This window comes from Cetorhinus maximus, chromosome 5, assembly GCF_964194155.1.
Source record: "Cetorhinus maximus chromosome 5, sCetMax3.hap1.1, whole genome shotgun sequence".
In the NCBI taxonomy this organism is placed as follows: Eukaryota; Metazoa; Chordata; class Chondrichthyes; order Lamniformes; family Cetorhinidae; genus Cetorhinus; species Cetorhinus maximus.
The window spans coordinates 8,875,464-8,899,867 of record NC_135883.1 but is presented as its reverse complement, the minus strand read 5'-3'; the positions used below and the strand labels follow the sequence as shown (position 1 = coordinate 8,899,867).

Below are 24,404 nucleotides of genomic sequence, written 5' to 3'. Positions count from 1 at the left end.
TTGCTGTGGGGTTATAACAAACTCAATCAAATGAAGCCTATTGGATAAAGTTTTATATATCCTTTAGTCAAGTAGGTTTCAGTTATGGGGCAGTTACAAACAATTAAGGTGGTGACACGTGTATTTACTTAACTGAATAAGTTAGCATAGGGCTATCTTGTGTACCACAGGATATTCCCATAAGGGGGGTCCACAGAACTTCAAATGACAATACAGTTCAGATCCAGATCTGCTCACCTCTATAGCTAATCCAGGTTTGTACCAATTGATTACCAAGCAATGAAGCTCACAGTTCTAAACTCAGACAGACTTTAGAACTGTGTTTAGTGATGAAAAGTGATTTAATGAAAAGTAAAACAGATTAACACTGGACTTCAAACTCATGAGCCCATTGGACAGGCTGATGAGCGGATCCTAAAGAAAACTGGTTCCAAGTCATTTTACCCAACTCTTACAAAGATTTGGAGCAGCAGAGAAAAAATAAAACCACACAGTGCACCACGAATCTCATTAAACCTATTTAAAATTGCTTGTTTGTTTAAGAACATTTGATTTTCTCTTTTACGTCCATAAACAAACAATATGTGCCAGTAATCCAAACAAAATCCACCCTTATGATAAATCGTAAACAAGTATCATAAACTGCACTGAAATGTACTCAAAAGTGTTAAAAAGTGCAGTGCTCATGCAATTGCGCAACACTGCCATGATTGTGTTAGGACTTCATGTAATTTCTAAATGTGTATTTTGTGACATTGTTAGGAACATTTTTGGCATTGCATTAATTTTGGGTGTTTTAAAGGATTAAATTAGAAATCACGTGAGCAGTCTTGGTAACCACAATGTGCTAACTTCATAAATTACAAGGTTTGCTTAAAATTTGATCAAGGCTGCTTTTCAAAACGTCATAAATGATAATATATTAGTTGTGAGAAGTCAATTTGCAGCAATTTGCAAGTAGAATCATAAGCACTTCTTTGCTTGTTGGCGTATGCAGACTCATTTTTTTTTCTGCATGATACATCAGAATATTCAAGTTTCCAGATGCAGATTCAATTTTACAGAATCATAAAAGCTTATAGCTGAGGAGGCCATTCGGCCCTTCAAGCCAGTGTCACTTCTCCAAAACAGCTATGCATTCAGTTTTGCTGCTTCACCCTTTCTTTATATTCTTTCAAATGTTTTATTTTTCACATATTTATCTCATTTCTTTTTAAAGCTGCTGTGGATTCTGTTTCTACCACTGTTTTCTACAGGTCTTTAAGACTTATATTTCCCATCGGAATATTATTGAACATTTTTATCAGATCTCTCCTTAAACTTCTTTGTCCTAATGAAAATATTTCTTCTCTTATCTTTAGTTTCATCTTCGTGGATGCTCTTCCACCTCTTCTCCATGACCTTGGTGTGCTTCCTAAAGAAAGAGATCCAAAATTAGACATGACATTCCAACTGCAGCCTACCTAATGCTTTGTATAGGTTTAACATTAGTTTTTGTTTTGTTCAGTGCACCTATTAATAAAACCTATTATTTCATATGCTTTATAAAAATGTCCTCCTATTTTTGAAGATTTGTGTATCTGAACACCCTATTCCCCTTGGTTTTATCATTTCGTATATATGTTCTCTAACTTTTCTCTCCCAAAATGTATCACCTCGCATTTCTCCATTTAAATTTCAATTGACATCTGCCCAATATATTAATCTGGCCATGTCTCCCTGAAGCAACTTGCAGTCCACTTCACTGTTAGCCATACATTCCATTTTGTGTCATCTGCAAATTTAGGTATTGCAAGCCCTATAACCCAAATTCAGATAACTCACATATATTGGCATAGAATTTCAATGGGGATGTGGTGCGGACAACAGCAAGGCAGTATTCATTGCTAATCCCTAGTTTTCCTGAGGGAATTAAGAGTGAACGATGTAGGGTGGAACTGGAGTCACATGTAGGTCAGAAACTCAGCTATCACCCCCCGACTTCACTCAGCTTTCTCAGATGGATGCCTTCATGGCCCCATGGCCTTCTCCATTTTGAGTAATATTTTAATTCTTTTTTTCAATCCTACTTTGCTTATCCTACCTAATAACTCCACCTCCACCACTTGTACCCTTTCGTTCCCATTACCACACTTTACTGCGAGCACTGAGACCAAGTGGTCAGGAAATATCCACTTCCTCATACCTAATCAGCTCCATATTTATTTAAACTATCCTTTTGCTTTGTGATAAACGCCTGTCAATCTTTCATCTGTCACCTCTTAGCTTCATAAATCTCTTTTTTATCCTTCAGGCTGCATTTGAGTTTCTTCTGTATCATTAGGTCTACATTTGTTAGATGGCTCCTTTTTTTAACAATAAAAATTGTTTCATTTATCCATTAATTTAAAAAAAACTTCAATCTTTTGTTACACCACCTTTTGTTCTTTTGCAGACCATGTCAGTCAGTATTCCGATCACGCCATGTTGGAGCGTTTCCCATTGTTTATGCATGCTTCTAGCTGTCAATTTTTTATTTCCGATTTATCGAGTCATTTTGGTTAGTTTGTTTTTTATCGAATTAAAATTGGCTTTCTCGAGCCAAATGCTTTTATTTTGACTGCTCTCCTTTCAAATTTTTGAATGAAATTTAATTATTCTATTGTTTCATTGTTTCCTAAATATTAGCCTAGCCTGACTTGTCCCATTCGTTTATTAGAACTAAATCCAGCACTGCCTCTTTCCCTGCTAAACTAAAAACACATGGATTTTGAAAGCAGTCCTGGACCCATGACGGGAACCCCTCCTCCTCTTTACTATCCCTTTACCTTAATCTATTTGTGAACAATTAAAGCCCACCCACCTGCAACCTGTTCCCCACCCACCCCCCATCCCCCCCATACTGTGAATGCTCAGTCAGAGTATATTCAAATCCAAGATCGGCAAATCTTTGAGCACTAAGGGAGTCAAGGGATAGGGGGAATAGCGTGGGAAAGCGGAGTTGCTGTAAGATTAGTGGAGCAGGCTCGAGGGGCTATACAGCTTACTCCTGTTCCTATTTCTTATATCCTACATCCCCTCTTGCTTCCATTTATCTCTAATTTCTCTACATAGCTCTTTCTCCATTTTACTCCCTAACCAAAAAGATTCATTTTTGTATCAACCCGATTTTAGACTTCTGCAATGTATCTTTGAATATTACCACTCCTCTGCCTCTTTTCTCCACACCTTCCCCTATTTTGTAACAGGGAGTGTTCATCCCTCAGTTCTGGCCTGACTTAAACTTTTGTAATGCAATAATATTATAACACACAAAAATATGTACCGGGTTTATTTTCAATACTTTAAGAAATTACAGGGCATAATTAAAGGGCAAAGATGCAGAAATCACTCAGTCAGGAACAACAGCGCAAATAGATCTTATGGGTCAATATGATTGCGATCACAGAGACATGGCTGTAGGGTGACCAAAGCTAGGAACTGAACATCCAAGGGTATTCGATATTTAGGAAGGACAGGCAAAAAGGAAAAGGAGGTGGTGTGGTGTTGTTAGTTAAGGATGAAATCAGTGCAGTAGTGAGAAAGGATATTGGCTCAGAAAACCTAGATGTAGAATCAATCTGGGTGGAGCTAAGAAGCAACAAGGTGTGGAAAACATTCGAGGGAGTTGTCTATAGGCCTCCAAACAGTAGTGGTAAGGTAGGGGACAGTATTCAACAGGAAATTAGAGATACATTTAACAAAGCTGCTACAGTAATCATGGGTGACTTTAATCTACATATAGACTGGGCAAACCAAATCAGCAATAATACTGTGGCAGATGAATTCCTGGAGTGTGTATGAGGTAATTTTTGAGACCAGTACGTCAAGCAAACAAATAGGGAACAGGCTATCCTAGATTTGGTTTTGTGTAATGAGAAGGGAATAATTAATAATCTTGTTGTCGGGATCCTTTTAGGGAACAGTGGCCATAACGTGATAAAATCCTTCCTTGGGTTGGAAAGTGAAGTAGTCCAATCCGAAACTAGGGTCCTAAATCTAAACAAAGGAAACTATGAAGGTATGAGGCGTGAGTTGGCTAAGATAGATTGGGGAACTTCATTAAAAGGCATGACAGTGGATAGGCAGTGGCTAATATTTAAGGAACGAATCTATGCATTGCGACAGTTATATATTCCTTTCTGACTCAAAAACACAACAGGAAAATGGCCCAACCATGGCTAACAAAAGAAATTAAGGATAGTATTAGATCCAAAGAGAAGTCATACAAAGTTACTAGAAAAAGTAGCAAGCCTGGGGATTGGGAGCAGTTTTGATTTCAGCAAAGGAGGACCAAGAGATTGATTAAGAGGGGAAAAATGGAGTAAGAGATTAAACTTGCAAGGAACATAAAAGAGGACTGTAAAAGCTTCTATAAGTATATAAGTCAAAAAAGATTAGTGAAGACAAATGTAGGTCCCTTACAGTCTGAAATAGGGGAATTTATAATAGAGAACAAGGATGTGGCAGAGCAATTAAACAAATACTTTAGCTCTGTCTTCATGGAGGAAGACACAAATAACTTCCCAGAAATACTAGGGAACCAAAGGTCTAGTGAGAAGGAGGAATTGAAGGAAATTAGTATTACTAAAATAACAGTGCTGGAGGAATTAATGGGACTGAAAGCTGATAAATCCCCAGGGCCTGATAATCTACATCCCAGGGTACTAAAGGAGGTGGTCATGGAAATAGTGGATGTGTTGGTTGTCATCTTCCAAAATTCTGTCGATTCTGGAACAATCCTAACAGATTGGAGGGTGGCAAATGTAACCCCACTATTTAAGAAAGGAGGGAGGGAAAAATAGGGAATTACAGACCGGTTAGCCTAACATCAGTAGTTGGGAAAATGCTAGTGTCTATTATAAAGCATGTGATAACAGGACACTTAGAAAATATCAACGGGATTAGACAAAGTCAACGTGGATTTATGAAAGGGAAATCGTGTTTGAGTACAGGAGCAAGGATGTCTTACTGCAGCTTTACAGGGCCTTGGTGAGACCACACCTGGAGTATGGTGTGCAGTTTTTGTCTCCTTACCTAAGAAAGCATATACTTGCCATAGAGGGAGTGCAGCAAAGGTATGAAGAGAGATTGGGTCGACTAGGCCTGTATTCACTGGAATTTAGAAGAATGAGAGGGGATCTCATTGAAATATATAAAACTCTGACAGGGCTGGACCGACTGGATGCCCTGATGATGTTTCCTCTGACTGTGGAGTCTAGAATAAGGGGTCACAATCTCAGGATACAGGGTAGGCCATTTAGGGCTGAGATGAGGAGAAACTTCTTTACTCAGTGGGTGGTGAACCTGTGGAATTCTCTAGCACAGAGAGCTGTGGAGGCCAAGTCACTGAATATATTTAAGAAGGAAATAGATAGATTTTTACACTCTAAAGGCATCAAGGGGTATGGGGAGAGAGCATTAGTATGGCGTTGAGATAGAGGATCAGCCATGATCATACTGAATGGCGGAGCAGGCTCGAAGGGGTGAATGGCCTACTTCTGCTTCTATATTTCTATCACCATTCCTAGTTCCTGGTTCTTACACCCAGGGAAGTGAGTACTCAGCTGGGGGGTGGAGACAAGGGGCAGCAAAATCGATTTGTCTATTATTTCCTCAATGGGACACAAATGGTTTCAAATGTGGTCGGTTTCTTAAACAATGCAGTTTCTGATGAAAGCTTTGAGAATTAGCATTAAGAGTTGGTAAAGTGTCTGTAAACTATCCTGTGAAAAGAAGTTGTTGTGTACACCAATAGTACTGCACAAAATACCCTAGCTTATTTCCCATGAGACTCAGGAATCACTTACATTACATTGAATGCATATTGACCTAGAAGCAGCAGGTCCATACACCAACTTAAACACATGGGCCAGAACTTTTCAGTTGGCAGGTGGTCTCAGCGGGAGCGGGCAGGGGCGATTGGGAACCCAGCTGCCGCCCGTGATCGGGTGCACACCACGATTTCACACGGGCAGGCCGATTAAGCCCCGCCCAGCGTAATTCGCAGCTCCCGAGATTAGCAGGAAGGGGCAGGCGGCAACAGGAGGCCAATGTCCACCGGCTCCAATGGTGACCCGGTGGCCTATTCAAAAACAGCGCAGGCAGCCGCCCTAAAGCTGCCACTGATTTCGGTTAATAACTATATGATGGAGAATATCTTCGGAGAGCAGGCCAGGCGGGAGGGCAAGTCGGCGGGGCAGTCGGACCCCGAGGTTCTCCAGAACCTCGCTGCCCTGCCCTCCCCTCCCCTCCCTGCTCCCCACCCGCCCAACCCAGAATTTTGTTTTTCTATTCATTCATTCACAGGATGTGGGCTTCGCTGGCTGGGCCAGCATTTATTGCCCATCCCTAGTTGCCCGTGAGAAGGTGGTGGTGAGCTATCTTCTGGAACCGCTGCAGTCCACGTGGTGACATGGTACAGGTACACCCACAGTGCTGTTAGGGGGTGAATTCCAGGATTTGGACCCAGTGACAGTGGAGGAACGGCGATATATTTCCAAGTCAGGCTGCTGAGTGACTTGGAGGGGAACTTCTGGGTGGCGGTGTTCCCATCTATCTGCTGCCCTTGTCCTTCTAGGTGGTAGTGGTCGTGGGAGTTCTGTGGGAGTGTGAGTGGCAAATGTGATGGAGGCAGCATCTGGTCAAGGTGGGTGAGCCCTGGCTGCTTGGAGTGAGTGTACGGCAGCTCCAGGATAACGAATCGGATGACCCCTGCAAGGTTTTCCTCAGCTGGGGTTGGCCAGGCTGCAATGGCAATGCAGGTACAGGGTGGACTAATCAATGCTCCTCTCTCCTTTCAGGAGAAGACAGCCCACAATAATACTGAGCGGATGCGGACTGGCGGAGGGCAGACCCACCTTCTGATCATCACCAGATACGAGCAGGAGGCACTGGAGCTGGAGAGGCACCATGTGTCCAGGTCAACCGGCCGCGGTGAGGTTGGGGTGCCAGGGGGAGGTAAGAGTGCTGTGCACTGAGGTCACAATGTCTGTCATTGCAACCATTCCAATGTTGACTGTATGTTGATTTCAGCCTCCAACATGGGATGCCCATTGATAATGGAAGGAGGAGCGCATCCTAATCCGGGGGCCAGGAATGCACATTAACAGTGTAATGACTTCAACTCATCAAATGTTCTTGTTCTTCCTTTCAGCCTCACCAGAGCAGCCTAGACTAAGGAGGCACTGACCCCTGAGGGCGCAGAAGATATAAACGCATCAGCGTCCCACCCTCTCAGCCAGGCAGGCACCAGCGCAGATACCAGCACCTCGGTGGGAATAAGATCGTCAGCTAGTATCTCGGGGCACAGGGGTGAGGGCACTTCACACTCGCTTGAGGTGCAGGTGGAGACAGAGAGTGCCCAGGGCGCCGGCAGTCGGAGGGCTGCTGGGGACCAGGAACATGCTCAGTCGGTGGCTGATGATGGGCCTCTGGAGTCGTCCCTGAGGCAGCAGATGCTGGAAGTCCAGCAGAGTGTGCGGGAGGATCTGGCGGAGATACATGAGGGTCTGCGTGGCATGGTCTCCATGATGGAGGAGTCCATGCGGAGCATCACCGATACAATGACCCTCATGGCCGAGCGCACTGCCCCCTCCATGGAGAGAGAGGCGACCCTCATGGAGAGGCTCCTCCAGGAGCTGAATCAGGGCTTCCTGGGGATTAGCTCGGACCTGCAGCCCTCACACCGGCACTGACCTCAGCTGGTCAGTGTCAATGCAGGAGGTGGATTGGGCACCCAGTATCCCAGCTCGGTGCCTGACCATCAGTGGTGAGCAGGGAGGTCCGAAGTGACTTCACGTTGGTGCACAAGCTGCTTGTTGTCTCTGTGGACTCCTCTCAGGGCGCTGCGGATGAGGGCAGCAACTCCTCCGCCCCTCTGCCAGTAACCGTGGCATCTGTTGAGGCTGCGGTGACTGGGGAGATGCCAGCTGTGCCACTGGCCTCTTCCTCCCAGTCGGGGCCAGCACAGGCTCCACGGGCCAGAGGACGCCCGCCAAGGTCATCAAGGCCATCAGGACAGCAGAGTGAGCAGGCTGTCTCCAATGCCGGTGTCAGCGAGGGGGGAGCACCTCGACATAGCACCCACAAACGTAAATTTAAAGCACCTTAGGCACAACACAGGCTTGTCAATAGTGGTTTTCTTTTGCCCCACTTTTAAGTTACTGTTAAGTTGGTATGATGTTCAACACCATTTCATTTAGTTTAATTTCTGTATGCCAAGCTGAAAATCATTAAATGTGTTTGTTCTCAACAAGCCTCTGTGTGCTTCATTAGTTCTGCAGGTGCAGGGTAACCTATGATGTTATGAGTAACTTGTTTATCATTGAGCTTTATTGAAATTGCACATAGTGCATGTTGTTGACCAGGCAAATGTTGTTCTCAGGTATCGAGTATGAAACCTGCAGCCCTGGCATGTGTTGGTGGTTCATCTTTGGTGGGCTAGCTGAAGGAGCGTTGGAACAAAGCCCCCCCCACCAGGTGCCCCGCCTCCCTGGAGGTTGCCCAGGTCAGCGTCTATCCCCTCAGCGTTCTCCTGACTGTGCTCGTCCACGGACTCACTACTGGACTCATCGTCTGCAGCTGGAGCACTGGTGTCAACATCTTCTTCTTCCACTGTGTCCCCCCTTTTCAGCGCCAGATTGTGGAGAGTGCAGCATGCAACCACTATCAGTGACACACGATCTGGGGGGTACTGGAGTGTGCCCCCTGAACGGTCCAGACATCGGAAGCACATCTTGAGAATACTGATGGTTCTCTCCACCACAGCCCTTGTGGTGCTGTGACTCCTATTGTACCTCTGCTCAGCTTCTGTTCTTGGATGGTGGAGAGGGCGTCATGAGCCACCTTCTGAGGGGATAGCCCTTGTCACCCAGCAGCCATCCATCCAGCCGGGCCGGAGCACTGAAGAGCCTCGGCACCTGGGAGTGTCTGAGGATGTGGGCATCGTGGAAGCTGCCTGGGTACCTTGCACAGACTTGTAGAATCAGCATCCTGTGATCACACACTATCTGCACGTTCATGGAGTGGAAGCCCTTCCTGTTGACAAAGGCACCGGGCTCACCCACTGGTGCCTTGATGGCCACATGTGTACAGTCTATAGCACCCTGGACATGGGGGAAGCCAGCAATGGCCGCAAAGCCTCTGGCTCACTGTGTCTGGCTGACCTCGTTTGAGTGGTAGTGAATGCACGCCTGAACAGAGCATCTGTCACCAGCTTGACACAACTGTGGACAGCTGTGGGAGACTCCACAAAGATCACCCACCAACCCCTGGAAAGTGCCGGAGGCATAGAAATTGAGGGCAACCACGACCTTCAGCACCACTGGCATGGGGTGTCCATGCACAGCTGGAGCTGAACTCGGGGCTGATCATCTGACAGATGGAGGTCACAATCTCCCTTGAGAGATGGAGCCTCCTTTTTTTTGACATATTGAGGTAGCTGTATCGCTGTCTGTAAACCCTGGCAGGATGGTGGCATCTTCTGCTCCTGGAGGCTGAATGTGGACTCCTGGCCTCCTCCCTTCTGGCCCTCTCTTCCTCATCAGAGGAGGTGCCTCCAGCGGAGACCACAATCCCCATTACCCGGGTAAGGGAAGGCTGTCTGATACCTGGAAGGCTGCAAGTGGTGTGATTCCTCCAGAGTCCTGAACTGAAGCCTGTTATTTCTGTCAAAGCAGCTCTGAAGTGAAATGAAGTTGTCCTGTTCACACAGGCAAGTAGCAGTAAGTAATAGACTAAAGTTCTAACAACTCGCATGAGTGAATGAGCCCACTCACCCCTCTTATCTGGCCCGTGGAGGAGGCTTTTAAAAATGTGGCCTACCCGTTGTGCCCGTGCGACGCACTGAAAATCGCACGGGCTGTGAAACATGTCTTCAATCGCTGCCTCAAGGGCCTTAACTGGCCCGTTAATTAATGGCGCACCCGCCTTCCGAAATATCGCGATGGCGAGCGGTGACAGTCGGGATGCACGCCCGACGTCATCATCGCGCATCATTTTATGCGTGTGCGTGTCGGGCCCGCCCCCTGCACGCCAACTGTGAAATTCTGTCCATGGACATAAAGGTCAATTGACACCAGATACACTCATTTCAGGCTGACCTAAAATTACATAGAATAAAAGCTTTCAATACAAACCGTAGAAACAGTACAATTATGGTATCAGCCATCAGTACAAAATGAAAATATCTGTCTATATGTGGGGATTTGCTCCGATCCAGACGCCAATGAAAGCTGTTGAAAAAGGTACAAGAGTTACTATGGAAACGACAATAATCAGAACTACTCAAATCATTTTCTTCAACCATCAAAATGCATTTCAGTTTCTACATGAGTTAAGTACATTTGCTGCATAATTTTCTTCCTTTGTTTCTGTGTTCAACCCCTGTTTCACTCCTACACAATTTGTGTCTAAAACCTGTGGCTATTGAAAACATTCTCGGAGATTGCCTATGGTTGAGCTACAGAAACTGAATATGTTTTGCAAAAGGAAATTAGAATATATTTCCAATTTTTCTTAAAATATATCTAAATTACAAGCAAAATGTTTTAACAATATACTCAACAAAAAAACCACTTATTCAAGATACTACTTCAGGACAATAGAAAGGTCCAAAACTAGTACATTAGGTACTTTAATCCACTTCTGTGTGTTATATTTATTTTTTGTTACTGGTTGTTTTGTCAACTTGGCATATAATACTTAGATAATATTTACAATAAAACTGTCATTTTCCAATTAACATGACGGTTAATCATCACTTTAAGCGTATCAAACTGAGTTGACTTTGTAAATGAATTTTAGTACAGGTGGTTTTAACCATCTATATAATTAAAAGTTTTGCCCCCAGTGCCACCTATATATTCAGTGCCAGCATGGCAAGCTGTGCCACATCTGGGATTATTATAAAATGTCCCATCATGCGACACACCATGAACAATGCCAGAGGAGATATACTAATAGTTAGAAACAGTAAAATGAAGGTCATAAAATGGTTCTTCATGCACGTTTTCTGGAGGGAAGATGGGGACAAAATGACCAACTTCGCAGAACCACGTCCTATGCCTCAAGGATGCCTGAGAAACATTCCAATACTGTGTTGGCCTCAGACATTTTTCAATCATCCTAAATGACCATCACAATTGTGCAGTAAAGGGTTCATGATTCTGTTAATTAGACAATGATGTTAATAGTGATGTAAGAATAACATCATGGTCAGATGACCAAGAGACTCCAAGGGAACAAGACACAGAACAGTCTGTTTCCACAGAATAATGTATTTACCATGAGTTCTTGGACGTAAATAGTTCTAAATAAATAGTTCTGAGAAAAACAAAAAAACGGACTATCTCCAAGTCACAGTTGAGTTAAATGAAACCTCATCGACCCAGAAGACAATACAAGTAAAGGGCAATAAGCCAAACCATGGGTGGCAGCACTGGAGCGTGCAGTTTAAGAAAACTGAGACCACAGATTGGTAACCCATGGGTGAAGACCTAAGAACATCTGACTTTGCAAAGAAGAAGAACTAAAATAAGATGTACCCTGGGGGCAGTGAACGAACCACTCACGATACCAGCAGCCATTGAACAGCCACTATCCCTTCAACAGCCCTTCAAACCATAGAAAAGTTACGGTGTAAAAAGAGGCCATTCAGCCCATTGTATCTGCGCCAGCCAAAAAGAGAAAAAACAAACTAGCCGCTCATTTTCATCCCACTTTCCAGTACGTGGTATGTAGCCTTGCAGGTTTCAGCACTTCAGATGCAGATCCAGGTACCTTTTAAATGAGTTGAGCATTTCAGCCTCAACCACCAACTTAGGCAGTGAATTCCAGATGAGGAATTGTAAATTCCTCGTAATTTTGTACACCTCAATTAGGTCACCCCTTAGCCTCCTCTGTTCTAAGGAAAACAACCCTAGCCTATCCAATCTCTCCTCATAGCTGAATTTTTCAAGCTCCGGCAACATTCTTGTAAATCTCCTCTGTACTCCCTCCAGGGCAATTATGTCCTTCCTGTAATGTGGTGACCAGAACTGTACACAAAATTCCAGCTGTGGCCTAGCCAGCATTTTATGCAGTTCCATCATTACATCCCTGCTTTTATATTCAATACAGTTCAATAATTGCCCAGTAAAGGAAAGCATTCCATATGCTTTCTTGACCACCTTGTCCACCTGTCCTGCCACCTTCAAGGACCTGTGGACATGTACTCCAAGGTCTCTCACTTCCTCAACCGCTCTCAATAACTTCCTGTTTATTGAGTATTCCCTTGCTTTGTTTGCCCTCCCGAAATGTATTACTTCACACTTATCTGGATTGAATTCCATTTGTCACTTCCCCACCCACTCAACCAAACCAACATTATCATTCTGGAGTCAAAGAACAAAGAAAAGTACAGCACGACAGCTATCCTCTTTGCTATCAACTACAGAGCCAATTTTTGTGTCATCTGCAAATTTCCCAATTATGTCTCCCACATTTAAGTCTAAATCATTAATATGTACAGCAAACAACAAGGGCCCCAACACTGAGCCCTGTGGAACACCACTGGAAACTGTTTTCTATTCGCAAAACATCCATTGACCATTATCCTTTGTTTCCTGTCACTGAGCCAATTTTGGATCAAACCTGTCACCTTCCTCTGTATCGCATCAGATCTCACTTTTATGACCAGTCTACCATGTGGGACCTTGTCAAATGCCTTACTGAAATCCATGTAGACAACATCCACTGCACTACCCTCATCAATCCTCCTTGTTACTTCCTCAAAAAATTAGTTAGTAAGACACAATCTTCCCCTAACAAAACCATGCTGACTATACCTGACCAATCTGTGCCTTTCTAATTGACAGTTTATTCTATCTCTCAGAATTGTTTCCAATAATTTGCCCCCCACCTAAGTCAGTCTGACCAGCCTATAATTTTCTGGCCTGTCCCTCACACCCTTTTTAAATAATGGTACAACATTCGCAGACCACCAATCCTCTGGGACCTCGTCTATATCTAGTGAGGATTGGAAAATGATTATGATCCTCAGAGCATCCGTTATTTCCTCTCTGGCTTCCTTCAACAGTCTGGGATACAATCCATCCGGCCCTGGTGATTTATCCACCTTCAAGGACGCCAGTCCTTCCAGTACTTCCTCTCTCACTATGCTTATTGTATCTAATGTTTCACACTCCTCCTCTTTAACTCGAATGTCTGCATTATTCCTCTCCTCAGTGAAGACAGAGATAAAGTACTCTGTCACATGAGCAGGGACATGTTATAAATGAAATTTTAAAATTTTTATTTTATTTCTATTTGCTGTTAGAAACTTCATCCCGCCCGTGGATGAGGTTTCCTAAAAATTGCAAAGGCCACTTGACCTTTTTCGCCTGCCCAGGCGAAGGTTGTAAGGTTGAATGGGCAGGAAAATATTGAATTCAATTTATATGAACGACATAGATGACTATGTGAGGGGTAGGGTTAGTAAGTTTGCGGATGACACAAAGAATAGCCGGGTGGTTAACAGTGAGGTTGAGTGTCTTGGGCTACAGGAAGATATAGGTGGGATGGTCAAATGGGCAGGTAAGTGGCAGATGGAATTTAACCCTGAAAATTGTGAGGTGATACACTTTGGAAGGAGTAATTTGACAAGGAAGTATTCAATGAATGGCATGGCACTAGTTCTGAGGAACAAAGGGACCTTGGCGTGTGTGTCCATAGATCTCTGAAGGCAGAGGGGCACATTGGTGGGGTGGTGAAAAAGGCATATGGGACACTTGCCTTTATCAATCGAGGCATAGATTACAAAAGTAGGGAGGTCATGTTGGAGTTGTATAGAAACTTGGTGAGGCCACAGCTGGAGTACTGTGTGCAGTTCTGGTCGCCACATTATAGGAAGGATGTGATTGCACTGGAGGGGGTGCAGAGGAGATTCACCAGGATGTTGCCTGGGATGAAACATTTAAGTTGTGAAGAGAGGTTGGATAGACTTGGGTTGCTTTCGTTGGAGCAGAGAAGACTGAGCGGCGACCTGATCGAGGTGTACAAGATTATGAGGGGCATGGACAGGGTGGATAGGGAGCAGCTGTTCCCCTTAGTTGAAGGATCAGTCACAAGGGGGCATAAGTTCAAGGTGAGGGGCAGGAGGTTTAGGGGGGATGTGAGGAAAAACTTTTTTACCCAGAGGGTGGTGATGGTCTGGAATGCACTGCCTGGGAGGGTGGTGGAGGCGGGTTGCCTCACATCCTTTAAAAAGTACCTGGATGAGCACTTGGCACATCATAACATTCAAGGCTATGGGCCACGTGCTGGGATTAGGTAGGTAGGTCAGGTGTTTCTCACGTGTCAGTGCAGACTTGATGGGCCGAAGGGCCTCTTCTGCACTGTGTTATTCTGTGATGACTTTAATGGCCTTAATAGACCTTTTAATTGTCGGCGGGTGTGCTGCAGACTCCGGCGTGCGCCCGCCAACCGAAATATCGCGCAAGTGCGCAATGATGTCGGGAAACTCGCTCTACGTCATCGTGCGTCATTTTACACTCGGTCGGGTCGGCCAAGCGCCCACACGTTGACCTAAAAACTCTCCCCATTGGTAAAAACAATATTCACAACTGCAGTGAGTGGTGAATCATTCACATGATACAAAACAGTGCTTGGTCATTCAAATTACAGCTGCCAATCAAACATATATTTAAAAAGGGATCTGCTTGGCTCCAAACTAACAAAGTGTTGCTATAGTAATCCAGTTGTGACAATTGGAAACATTACCGGTTTACAACAGTATTTTGGAACAAAACATGCCAATGAGTGGCTGGTTCATTTTGTTCCAAAATACTGTTTAAACTGGTAATGTATCCAATTGTCACAACTAGCCAATCAGCCAGAGAATCTTCAATAATATAAACATGTCCAATCAAAGCCTGTCTGAACAACCACCGGGTTCTCAGCTTGTGTATTACGTGAACTGACCAATTTCTGCAAGTTAACCTGTGTTTTTAACCTTTCTGAAACTATGATCAACAAGACAGGAGGCAAAAACAATTTATCATAGCCAAAATTATTTCCTTTTGTCACAGTACAGTGGTCTATATTTGTTAAAATGATCAATTCTGACTGAAAAGAAAACAAGGTAGTAAAAGTTAACATATCCTTTCAATTAACCAATTTAGATGCTGCCCGTACATTAAACATGAAATATCTGGGATACTCCAAGCAAGTGAGTACACTTGTAGAAAATACTGACCCATATAAAACAGTCCCCCCATTTGATCTCAAGTCTGTGCTGAATTAGTTTGACCTTAGCAGCAATGGGATAGAGTCTCAGTGTTTCTAGGCTTTTTGAGGGTATTAGTTGCTTAGGATTTCTGATCGCTTCTTTGTGTGGATATTGAGCAGAGACAGAACTGAGCTCGCCGTTGATGTTTCCAATGCCAAATATCCCCCAAATCACACAATCTGGGCTCACATGAGCAATAACTAGATGAGGTCCATAATCCCAGCAAGTCTCACTAGTTTCAAAGTAATCACTGGCATAAATCAATGGCGCAGTGCCTAGGACCTCCGATTTTCACTGCTTCCTCAATAGCTTTACAGGAAAAGCAAACTCACTCTGTGCAAACAAAAATGCTGTCTTATTTTAAGATAATATTGTTTTGGGAAGAGTCTTATGATTTGCGTACAAGAGGGACAAATAAGAAAGAAAGAATGCTGCAGCAAGATTAAATTTGGTGATACATGTTTAATTCAAATTTGATGTTTAAGTGTGGTGGGATCTTTTGAAGTAAGGGCGATTTTAGCTTTTGAAAAGAAGAGTTGCTGTATTTGGCACAATTTATTACAGTATGATATAGAAAAAGTGGCAAATTATTTTTTAGTAAGAGAACTGCTGGGTGCCCTAAACTGATAAAGCTAATTATAATGTGGTTGGTAGACCTCCACATTGGTTATAGCGGAAGAATAAACCCACCACAGGGGTATGAAGCAAACAGCTTAACTGTGCTACTGCAGACAGTTTAGTATTGACCTGTGCTGGACAAAAGATACCCGTCGTTTATGTCAATTTAAAAAAGAGACTTGCATTTTTATATAGCACCTGACCACCAGACATCCCAAAATGCTTTCAGCCAACTAAGTACTTTTGAAGTGTAGTCACTGGTGTAATGTAGGATATGCAGCAGCCAAATCACACTCAGCAAACTCCCACAAACAGCAATATGATAATGTTCACATGATCTGTTTTTGTGATGTTGATTGAAGGATAAATATTGGCCAGGATACTGCTCTTCTTTGAAATAGTGTCACGGGATCTTTTATGTCCACCTGAGAAGACAGATGAGGCATTGTTTGAACGCCTTGTCTGAAAGATGGCATGTTTGACATTCCAGCACTCCCCTTGAACTTCATTTTGTACTCAAATCCTGGAATGGGACTTGAACCGAGAACCTTCTGACCCAGCAGTGAGAGTGCGACCACTGAGCCACAGCTGACATTGAAACCATGCAAATACCTTCTCAGAAATATCCAGCTGAGTTTCTGCTTCACTATTAATGGTGCATATAGTGTCTTCAGAACCACATTTCAGTGCTGATGGAGCCAAGGTCATTGCAGAACAATCCAAAATGCTACCTGTCAGGAAAGAGGATGACACTAGTGATTTTCCATTCTTATCCCAGGTCAAATTAGGAACAAACTATTTTGTGAATATCTATATTCCAAACTGTGACTTCTTCAATACTTGAACCCAAAACTTTAAAAACAAATGTTGATAAAATAATCTTTAAAATGTTTTACTTATTTCCTCTTCATCCATCCCAATCTTTGCATTTTCATAGAATTAACGAAAATCCAATAGTTATATAAGAAACTTGAATTTATATAGAGTCTCATCACATGTCAAGAAATGTCCCAAGAGACTTAATGCATGCAATTAATTATGTTGAAGTGCAGGCATCATTAACTCGACAAACAAAACCAAATTAGAATTCCAAATTTGGAAGGCATAGGTTTCACTGCTTGGTTCATTCTAGAGATATGTTTTTATTTGAATTAAGACAGGTGTTGCAAAGGGGTGTGATGCAGTTTATGCTGCTACTGCAACATTTAGTATCGACATATGTTAGACAAAATATACTGTAATCTGTCAAATATGCAGAAACATGGAAGAATTGCCGATTTATTCTTCAATAAAAGAAGTGCTGGGTGTCTCAAACTGATAAAGTTCATTATACGTGTGGCTGGTAGACCTCCATGATAGATTGGATGAATAAACCTGACACCACAAGGTTGACAAGTGATTTTGTTTTGATTTTAATTCAGCAAGACTGGTCATTTTAATTGTAGAACCAAGTACAGAAAACTGGGAGACATCACGATTCTTAGGCTTGAAACCTAAAACCAGGCATCTGTGCTTCTCCAGACACAAAGGAACTGAAACTATAGGGGAACCAATAAATTGAGATCCAGCTCCATGTGCCCCATTTAGAAGTATCTATGCATTTTGGAAACAGATCAGGGAGCACTAGGGTTGACTTTCTGATACTAGGAGGTAACATGGATTGAGAAAGCCAATCTGCAATGCTGTAGTCCCACCTCTGATCTGCTCTCCCTTTATGTAGTTTTCCAGGTTTAGTCTCAGAGTTACCCCTACCCTATAAGCAGAGTCCAATTTAGTGGATTAAGATTGCAAAGATAATGATGACACCTTGCCCCTGAATGAAGCTTCCCCACCTGGCTTTACTTTCCATTACTGACAGCACATCATGGAGTGTGTAAAGAGTGAGGTGAGAACAGATCTTCTAAAATGAAATTTAGTGAGAGTGGGAATTCAACGGTGAGTAGGAGATAAACAGCAAATAAGTACTAGAGAAAATGTGCTTTTCATTGAACAGGTAACGGTTTACAAAGCTAGGTGGGAATGCAAACCATGGGAACACACAGAGACTGCAAAGAGATAAGGACAGCTTAAGTGGCTGGGTAAAAGGTGGCAGATGGAATATAATGTGAGGAAGTGTGAGGTTGTTCTCTTTGGTAGTACAAATAGAAAGCAGAATTTTTTTTAAAGACCTAAAACTTATGAATGTCGATGTTCAGAGGGACTTGGGTGTACTCATATCAAGAACACAGAAAGTTAACATGCAGGTACAGCAAGCGATTAGACAAACTGCAGATTGGCCTTTACTGCAAGGGGATTGGAGTGCAAGAATAAGGAATTCTTGCTACAGCTGTACAGGGCTTTGGTGACTCTACACCTGGAATACTTTGCACAGTTTCTCCATTTTTAAGGAGACATAAACTTGCATTGGAGCCAGAACAATGAAGGCTCACTAGACTGATTGCTGGGATGAGGAGTTGGTCCTATGATGAGAGGCTAAGTAACTTGGGCCTACATTCTCTTGAGTTTAGAAGAATGAAAGGTAATCTCAATGAAATATACAAGATTCTGAAGGGACTTGACAGGGTAGATACCGAAATGTTGTTTCCCTGGGCTGGGAAATCTAGAACAAAGTGGCCCAGTCTCAGGATAAGGGGCATTTATCTCATTTAGAACAGAGATGAGAAATTTCTTCACAGAGGATTGTGAATCCACCATTGAATATATTTAATGCTGAGATTGGCAGAATTTTTGTTTCTCAGGGAATCAAAGGATATTGGGGTTGTAGGGGGTGGGGGGAGGGGGGGCGGTGTGGTGTGTGTGGAATATTAACAACATAGCCAGAAGTCCAGTAATAAGGAATTTTATGGTTAGAAATGTTAAAGACTTTTGCAGATCAAACAGAAACTTCTAAATGTTTTCCCATGTTGAGATAAGGGAATATCAAACAGACTGGAAAATATTGGGCTAAGGGAGGAAGAGCAGCCAGTTACCATGATCCGTGAGAAAGTCATTGATCAAGGTAAAGAAAGACCTGAAGTATTGTAAAATGAATTTAGGAGATTGGAAAACAAGTTGAAGAGCAGGATTTCACAGTAATTGCAGGATTACACCCTCTAATATGCATTAGAATAGGGAAGGACAGAAAGATCAGCAAAATTAATGAATGGCTAGAGAGACTTATACTGGGGTAAATTTTACACACACCCTGCCCCCACCACCAGCGTATTTGCAGGCGGGGCAAAGGTAAAATAAAGTGGGTGGCCAGTCCACTGCCTTCCCACCCACCTCCCGAGCTGCCCCCAAAATACAGTGGACAGGAAAGGCGTCAGGCAGCCTGCCCGCGCTTAGGCCCCCTATTGAGGGCCTTAAGTTGCCAATTAAGGACCCCACTTAATGATCTCATTCCACCTCTGCTGCAATAATATGTGCCGCTAGGAAAGGCGGAAGGAGGGTGGCCAACCAGCAACTTTAACAGCTCAGGCTAAAAGGCAGGAAGGAGGGAGGGTTATCTCATTGGAAATTCCCTGTGCTCATTGTGGGCATCCCCTACTACGGTACTTCTCCTTTGTGCCTCCCCACCCCCTCCCCCTTCCTCACTAGGGTTCCCGATCGCCCCCCCAACTAAAATCCCTGGACTTACCTTCAAGTCCGGGAGATACATCTTCCTTCTTCTTGGTCTGAGTGCAGTCCCAGCAGTGGCCACTACTTGCTTCTGGCGCTGCTGGGACTACAAGAGCTGCCAGCCAATCTGATTGAAAACAGTGTGTAGGAGTTAAGGGTGGGTTTTTCAAAATGATACAGAAACAGATAGTGGTATCCCACAAAGTTCAATTCTGCCACTTCTGCTTATTGCTAATTCAAACTAGGAATCCTGCACTTACATCCTTTGGATTCTTGCTGCGTAACATTTGGCTGCACGCTTTTCAACACTTTCAGCACAGGATTGTGACTGGCTGCGCTGGGGGTCAGGCGCAGGTTTCCCTGGGAGGTGAGCACGTCACTTTTTCTCACTGGGATCCTACTGGGTCTCAGCAGCTGTTCAGAACTATGGAATGAAGAGAAAAGACAAGCTAACGTTTGCGACGTGACCACTGACCCAGAAACAGACAAAAGGTTGCAAAATTTTTAATTTAAATTCTGAAAGAATGCTATTTTCAGGGGGGAAAAAACGTATTTGGTTGTCCAAAGGTCTTTTTTGGAAGTTAGCTGGATACAGTGTCTATCATTGTAATTAAAATTGCGTTTGGTGTGCATCCATAGAACAAAAGTGTCCATAGGATCATAGACAACAACTGGAGGGTGTAGGATAGTATCCAATAAGTCGGCATAAAGCATGCCAATTCATCTTTTTAAAACTGGACTTTCTTCCACTATCCTATTCCAAATCCAAGGCGTTCAGAGCAGAAATAGTGAGAAAATTGGACAGCTGAGTGCCATCTGTCTTGCCCTAAATTTTCCTTCCTCTTATTACATCCCAGCAGAAAAGGCCGCTGCCCCATTGGATGTAAACATCAGTGGGAAGGCAGAGCCTAACAGCCTACTTCCATAGCATTGCCGTCCCCAGACGTGGTGAAGAGGGTGAAGGTGGGCAGGTTCTCGTTTGATGAGGAGTTGAGGGCTGACAAATGGTAAGTAACCTTCGCTCCACATAAATGCCAGGCAATGACCATACCCAACAAGAGAAAATCTAACCATCGCCCCCATGACATTCACTGAATCCACCACTATCAACATCCTGGGGATTACCATTGACCAAAAACTGAACTGGACTAGCCATATTGATTGCTGGCAGTTTGGATGAGTATGGGAGTATCAATCTCTTTGTAAACATCTAATTTTGTTTGTATTTAGCATTTAACTGAAATTGACTGTCTAAATTCTAAATTTCCCAGCCGTAAGCAGGATTTCAGGCTCGACTGGAAAAGCAGCTGACCTTAGCTAATTAAGGAGAGCAGCTTAAAATGGTTTTTCTGTAACTGGGGTCAGCTAACTTCTTGGTTTGAGAAGGATATATAAACAGACATTTCAGTGCAACTTAGCATGGAATGCGATTTTGAACTGAGTGCTGGAGTTGGGTGATTAAGGGAGTTTGCTTTGGCCTTTTATAACTTTTTCACTTGGTAGGAATTGGTTCTTGCTGTACTTCAGTGGTGGAAGCTAGCTGTTTGGTGAGTATCTGGTAAGTGGTTAAGGGCTATTATATTCCTAAGGTTTAAAATAGTATACAAATGGTGGCAAGGTTAATAAAATACATTTAAAAAAGGAAAATAATTAATTGAATAAAATAATTTAAGTAGTTAATAAAAACACATTAAGGATGGCAAGACAGGTGATGTGTCACAGCTGCAGCATGTGGGAGCTCCTGGATGCCAGTGTGATTCCAGGGCAAACAGGTCTGCAGTAAATGTTTACGGCTCGAGGAGCTTCAGCACAGAGTCATTGAGCTGGAGGCTGAGCTGCAGACACTGCGACACATCAGGGAGGGGAAAAGTTACCTGGATACTTTGCACCAGGGGGAGGTTACACCTCTTAGAACAGGATCTTTTGATTTGGTCAGTGGTCAGGGACAGGAGAGTGTGACTGTGAGTGAGGTGGGTAAGGGGACCCAGAGGGCAGAAGTGCAACAGCCTCAGCCTTTGCTTTTGACAAATTGTTTGACATTCTTTCAATTTGTTTAGATGAGACTGGGGGCTGCAGGATGGATGAGCTGACTGACCATAGCACCGTGGTACTTAAGTGGGGGGAGCAAAAAGGAATGTAGTGGCAGTAAGGGAAAATATAGTGAGGGAGATTGACACTGTTCTGTGCAGCAAAGAGCAGGAATCCAGAAAGCTGTGTTGCCTGCCCAGTGCCAGGGTTCAGGACATGTGGTCAGGGCTGGAGAGGAACTTGCACTGGGATGGGGGGGGATCCAGTCATTGTGGTCCATGTAGGTGCCAATGACATAGGTAGGATGAGGAAGGAGGTTCTGCACAGTCAGCATGAGGAGCTAGGCACCAAATTAAGAAGCAGGAACTCAAAGGTAATAATCTCTGGATTATTACCTGAGTCATGTGCAAATTGGCATAGGACAAATAAGATTAGAGAAATGAATGCGTGGCTCAAGGACTGGTGTGGGAGAAGTGGGTTCTGGTTTGTGGGGCACTGGCACCAGTATTGGGGAAAGTGGGATCTGTACCGTTGGAACGGTCTACACCTGAACCGTGCTGGGACCAGTGTTCTAGCGAGCCGCTTAACAAGGGAAGTAAGGAGGATTTTAAACTACACAGTGGGGGAAGGAATCAAATTTGGGAAGATGTGGTAAATCAAAGAGTAGAGACGAGGCAAGAGAGAAAGGTATTAATGTGGGAAACGATAAACAGACTATGACAGGAAGGGATAGAGAAAAAGCTACATCTGTAGCTACATCAGAGTACATCAGCAGGTATGGCTAGAGGTTAGAAAATTAATAAAAGGACCAAACTAAAAACTCTATATCTGAATGCATATAGCATTCATAACAAAACAGGTGAACTGAGAGCGCAAACAGAAATAAATAAGTACCATCTGATAGCATTACAGAGACATGGCTGCAGGATGACATGGATTGAGACCTGAATATTGAAGGGTATGAGACATTTAGGAAGGCCGGGAAGCTAGGAAAAGGTGGAGGGGTGTCTCTGTTAATTACTGATGGCATTAACACAATAGAGAGGGATGACCTAAATTCAGGAAAGCAGGATATAAAGACAGTTTGGGTAGAGATGAAAAATGACGAAGGCAAGAAATCACTTGTGAGAGTGGTGTATAGGCCCCCTAAAAGTAAACACATGAGTATAAGGAAAGAAATAATGGGAGCTTGCCAGAAAGGCAATAATCATGGGGTATTTTAATCTACATTTAGAGTGGATAAGTCAGGAAGACAAAGGTAGCCTAGATAAGGAGTTCATAGAGCGTTTTAGGGATAGTTTCTTAGAGCAGCACATTCTGGAGCCAACCAGAGAACAGGTTATACTGGACCGGGTATTGTGCAATGAGGCAGGATTAACTAATGATCTCATAGTGAAGGCGCCCCTAGGTAGCAGTGCTCAAACCAAATATATGATTGAATATTATGAGGGAGAGAAGACTGGGTCCAAGACTAGTATTTTAAACTTAAATAAGGGTAATTATGAGAGCATGAAAGCAGAACGAGCTAAAGTGAACTGGCAAATGAGATGAAGGGATAGGTCAATAGAGATGCTGTAGCAGACATTTAAAGAGATATTTCAGAATACTCAGAATAGGTACATTCCAACAAGAGAGAAAAATTCCAAGGCGCAGAGTCACCATTCATGGTTAACTAAAAAAGTTAAAGATAGTATCAAACTTGAAGGAAAAGCATATAATTGTGCAAAGATGGGTGGCAGGTCAGAAGATTGGACAGAACATAAAGTACAGCAAAGAAAGACTAAAAGGCCAATAAGGAGGGAAAAACTAGAGTATGAGAGAAAGCTAGCTAGAAATATAAAAACAGATAGTAAGAATTTCTATTGACATTTAAATAAGAAAAGCGTTAACAAAGTGAGCTTTGGTCTGATAGAAAGCAAGTCTGGGGAATTAATAATGGAAAATAAGGAGATGGCAGATGAATTGAACAGATATTTTGCATTGGTCTTCACTAAAGAGGATGCAAGTAACATCTCAAAAGTAACAGGAATTGGAAGGGAGGAATGAACTCAGGAAAATTATAATCACCATGGAAGTGGTACTTAGAAAATTATTCAAGCTGCGGGCTTCCCTGGGTCCCGATGGACTTCATCCTAAGGTCTTAAAAGAAGTGGCTGGTGAGATAGTTGATGCTTTCGTTTTAATTTTCCAAAATTCCCCCAATTCAGGGAAGGTTCTATTGGATTGGAAAATAGCAAATCTTCAAAAAGGGAGGGGGACAGAAAGCAGGAAACGACAGGTCAGTTAGCTTAATATCTGTCATAGGGAAAATGTTAGAAGCTATTATTAAAGATGTACGGCAGGGCATTTAGAAAAATTCAAGGCAATCAGGCAGCGTCAAAGTGGTTTTCTGAAAGAGAAATCATGTTTAGCCAACTTATTGGAGTTCTTTGAAGGCTGTGGATAAAAGGGAACCAGTGGATGTACTATAGTTAGATTTCCAGAAGGCATTTGATAACGTGCCACATCAAAAGTTATTGCAGAAAATAAAGGCTCATGGTGCAGGGGGGTGACATATTGGCATGGATAGAAGATTGGCTGGCTGACAGGAAACAGAAAGTAGGCATAAATGGGTATTTTTTTGGTTGGCAGGATGCAATGAGTGGTGTGCCACAGGGATCAGTGATGGGGCCTCAACTTTTTACAATTTATATGAACGACTTGGATGAAGGGATCGAAGGTATGGTTGCTAAATTTGCTGATGACACAGAGAGAGGTAGGAAAGTAAGTTGTGAAGAGAACATAAGGAGGCTACAAAGTGTCATTGATAGGTTAAATGCGTGGGCAAGGACCTGGAAAATGGAGTACAATGTGGGAAAATGTGCAATTGTTC

The 24,404-nt window shown here is 43.3% G+C and overlaps 1 protein-coding gene across 3 annotated transcripts in view; it reads right to left on the bottom strand.

Moving 5' to 3' along the window:
- Window positions 1–1,148: 1,148 nt before the first annotated feature.
- Window positions 1,149–24,404, bottom strand: part of agbl5 (AGBL carboxypeptidase 5) — a 126,311-nt gene continuing 103,055 nt past the window's right edge. For 2 of the 3 annotated variants that reach the window (XM_078541501.1, XM_078541503.1), the window contains 5 exons: window positions 19,765–19,928; window positions 19,524–19,631; window positions 16,517–16,635; window positions 10,158–10,253; window positions 1,149–1,414 (listed from right to left, as the gene is read on the bottom strand). In XM_078541501.1, coding sequence (XP_078397627.1) covers window positions 10,182–10,253; window positions 16,517–16,635; window positions 19,524–19,631; window positions 19,765–19,928 — 463 coding nt within the window. In that variant the 3' untranslated portion in view covers window positions 1,149–1,414; window positions 10,158–10,181. The remainder of the gene's footprint in view (window positions 1,415–10,157; window positions 10,254–16,516; window positions 16,636–19,523; window positions 19,632–19,764; window positions 19,929–24,404) is intronic. The other variant, XM_078541502.1, reaches the window with a different exon arrangement.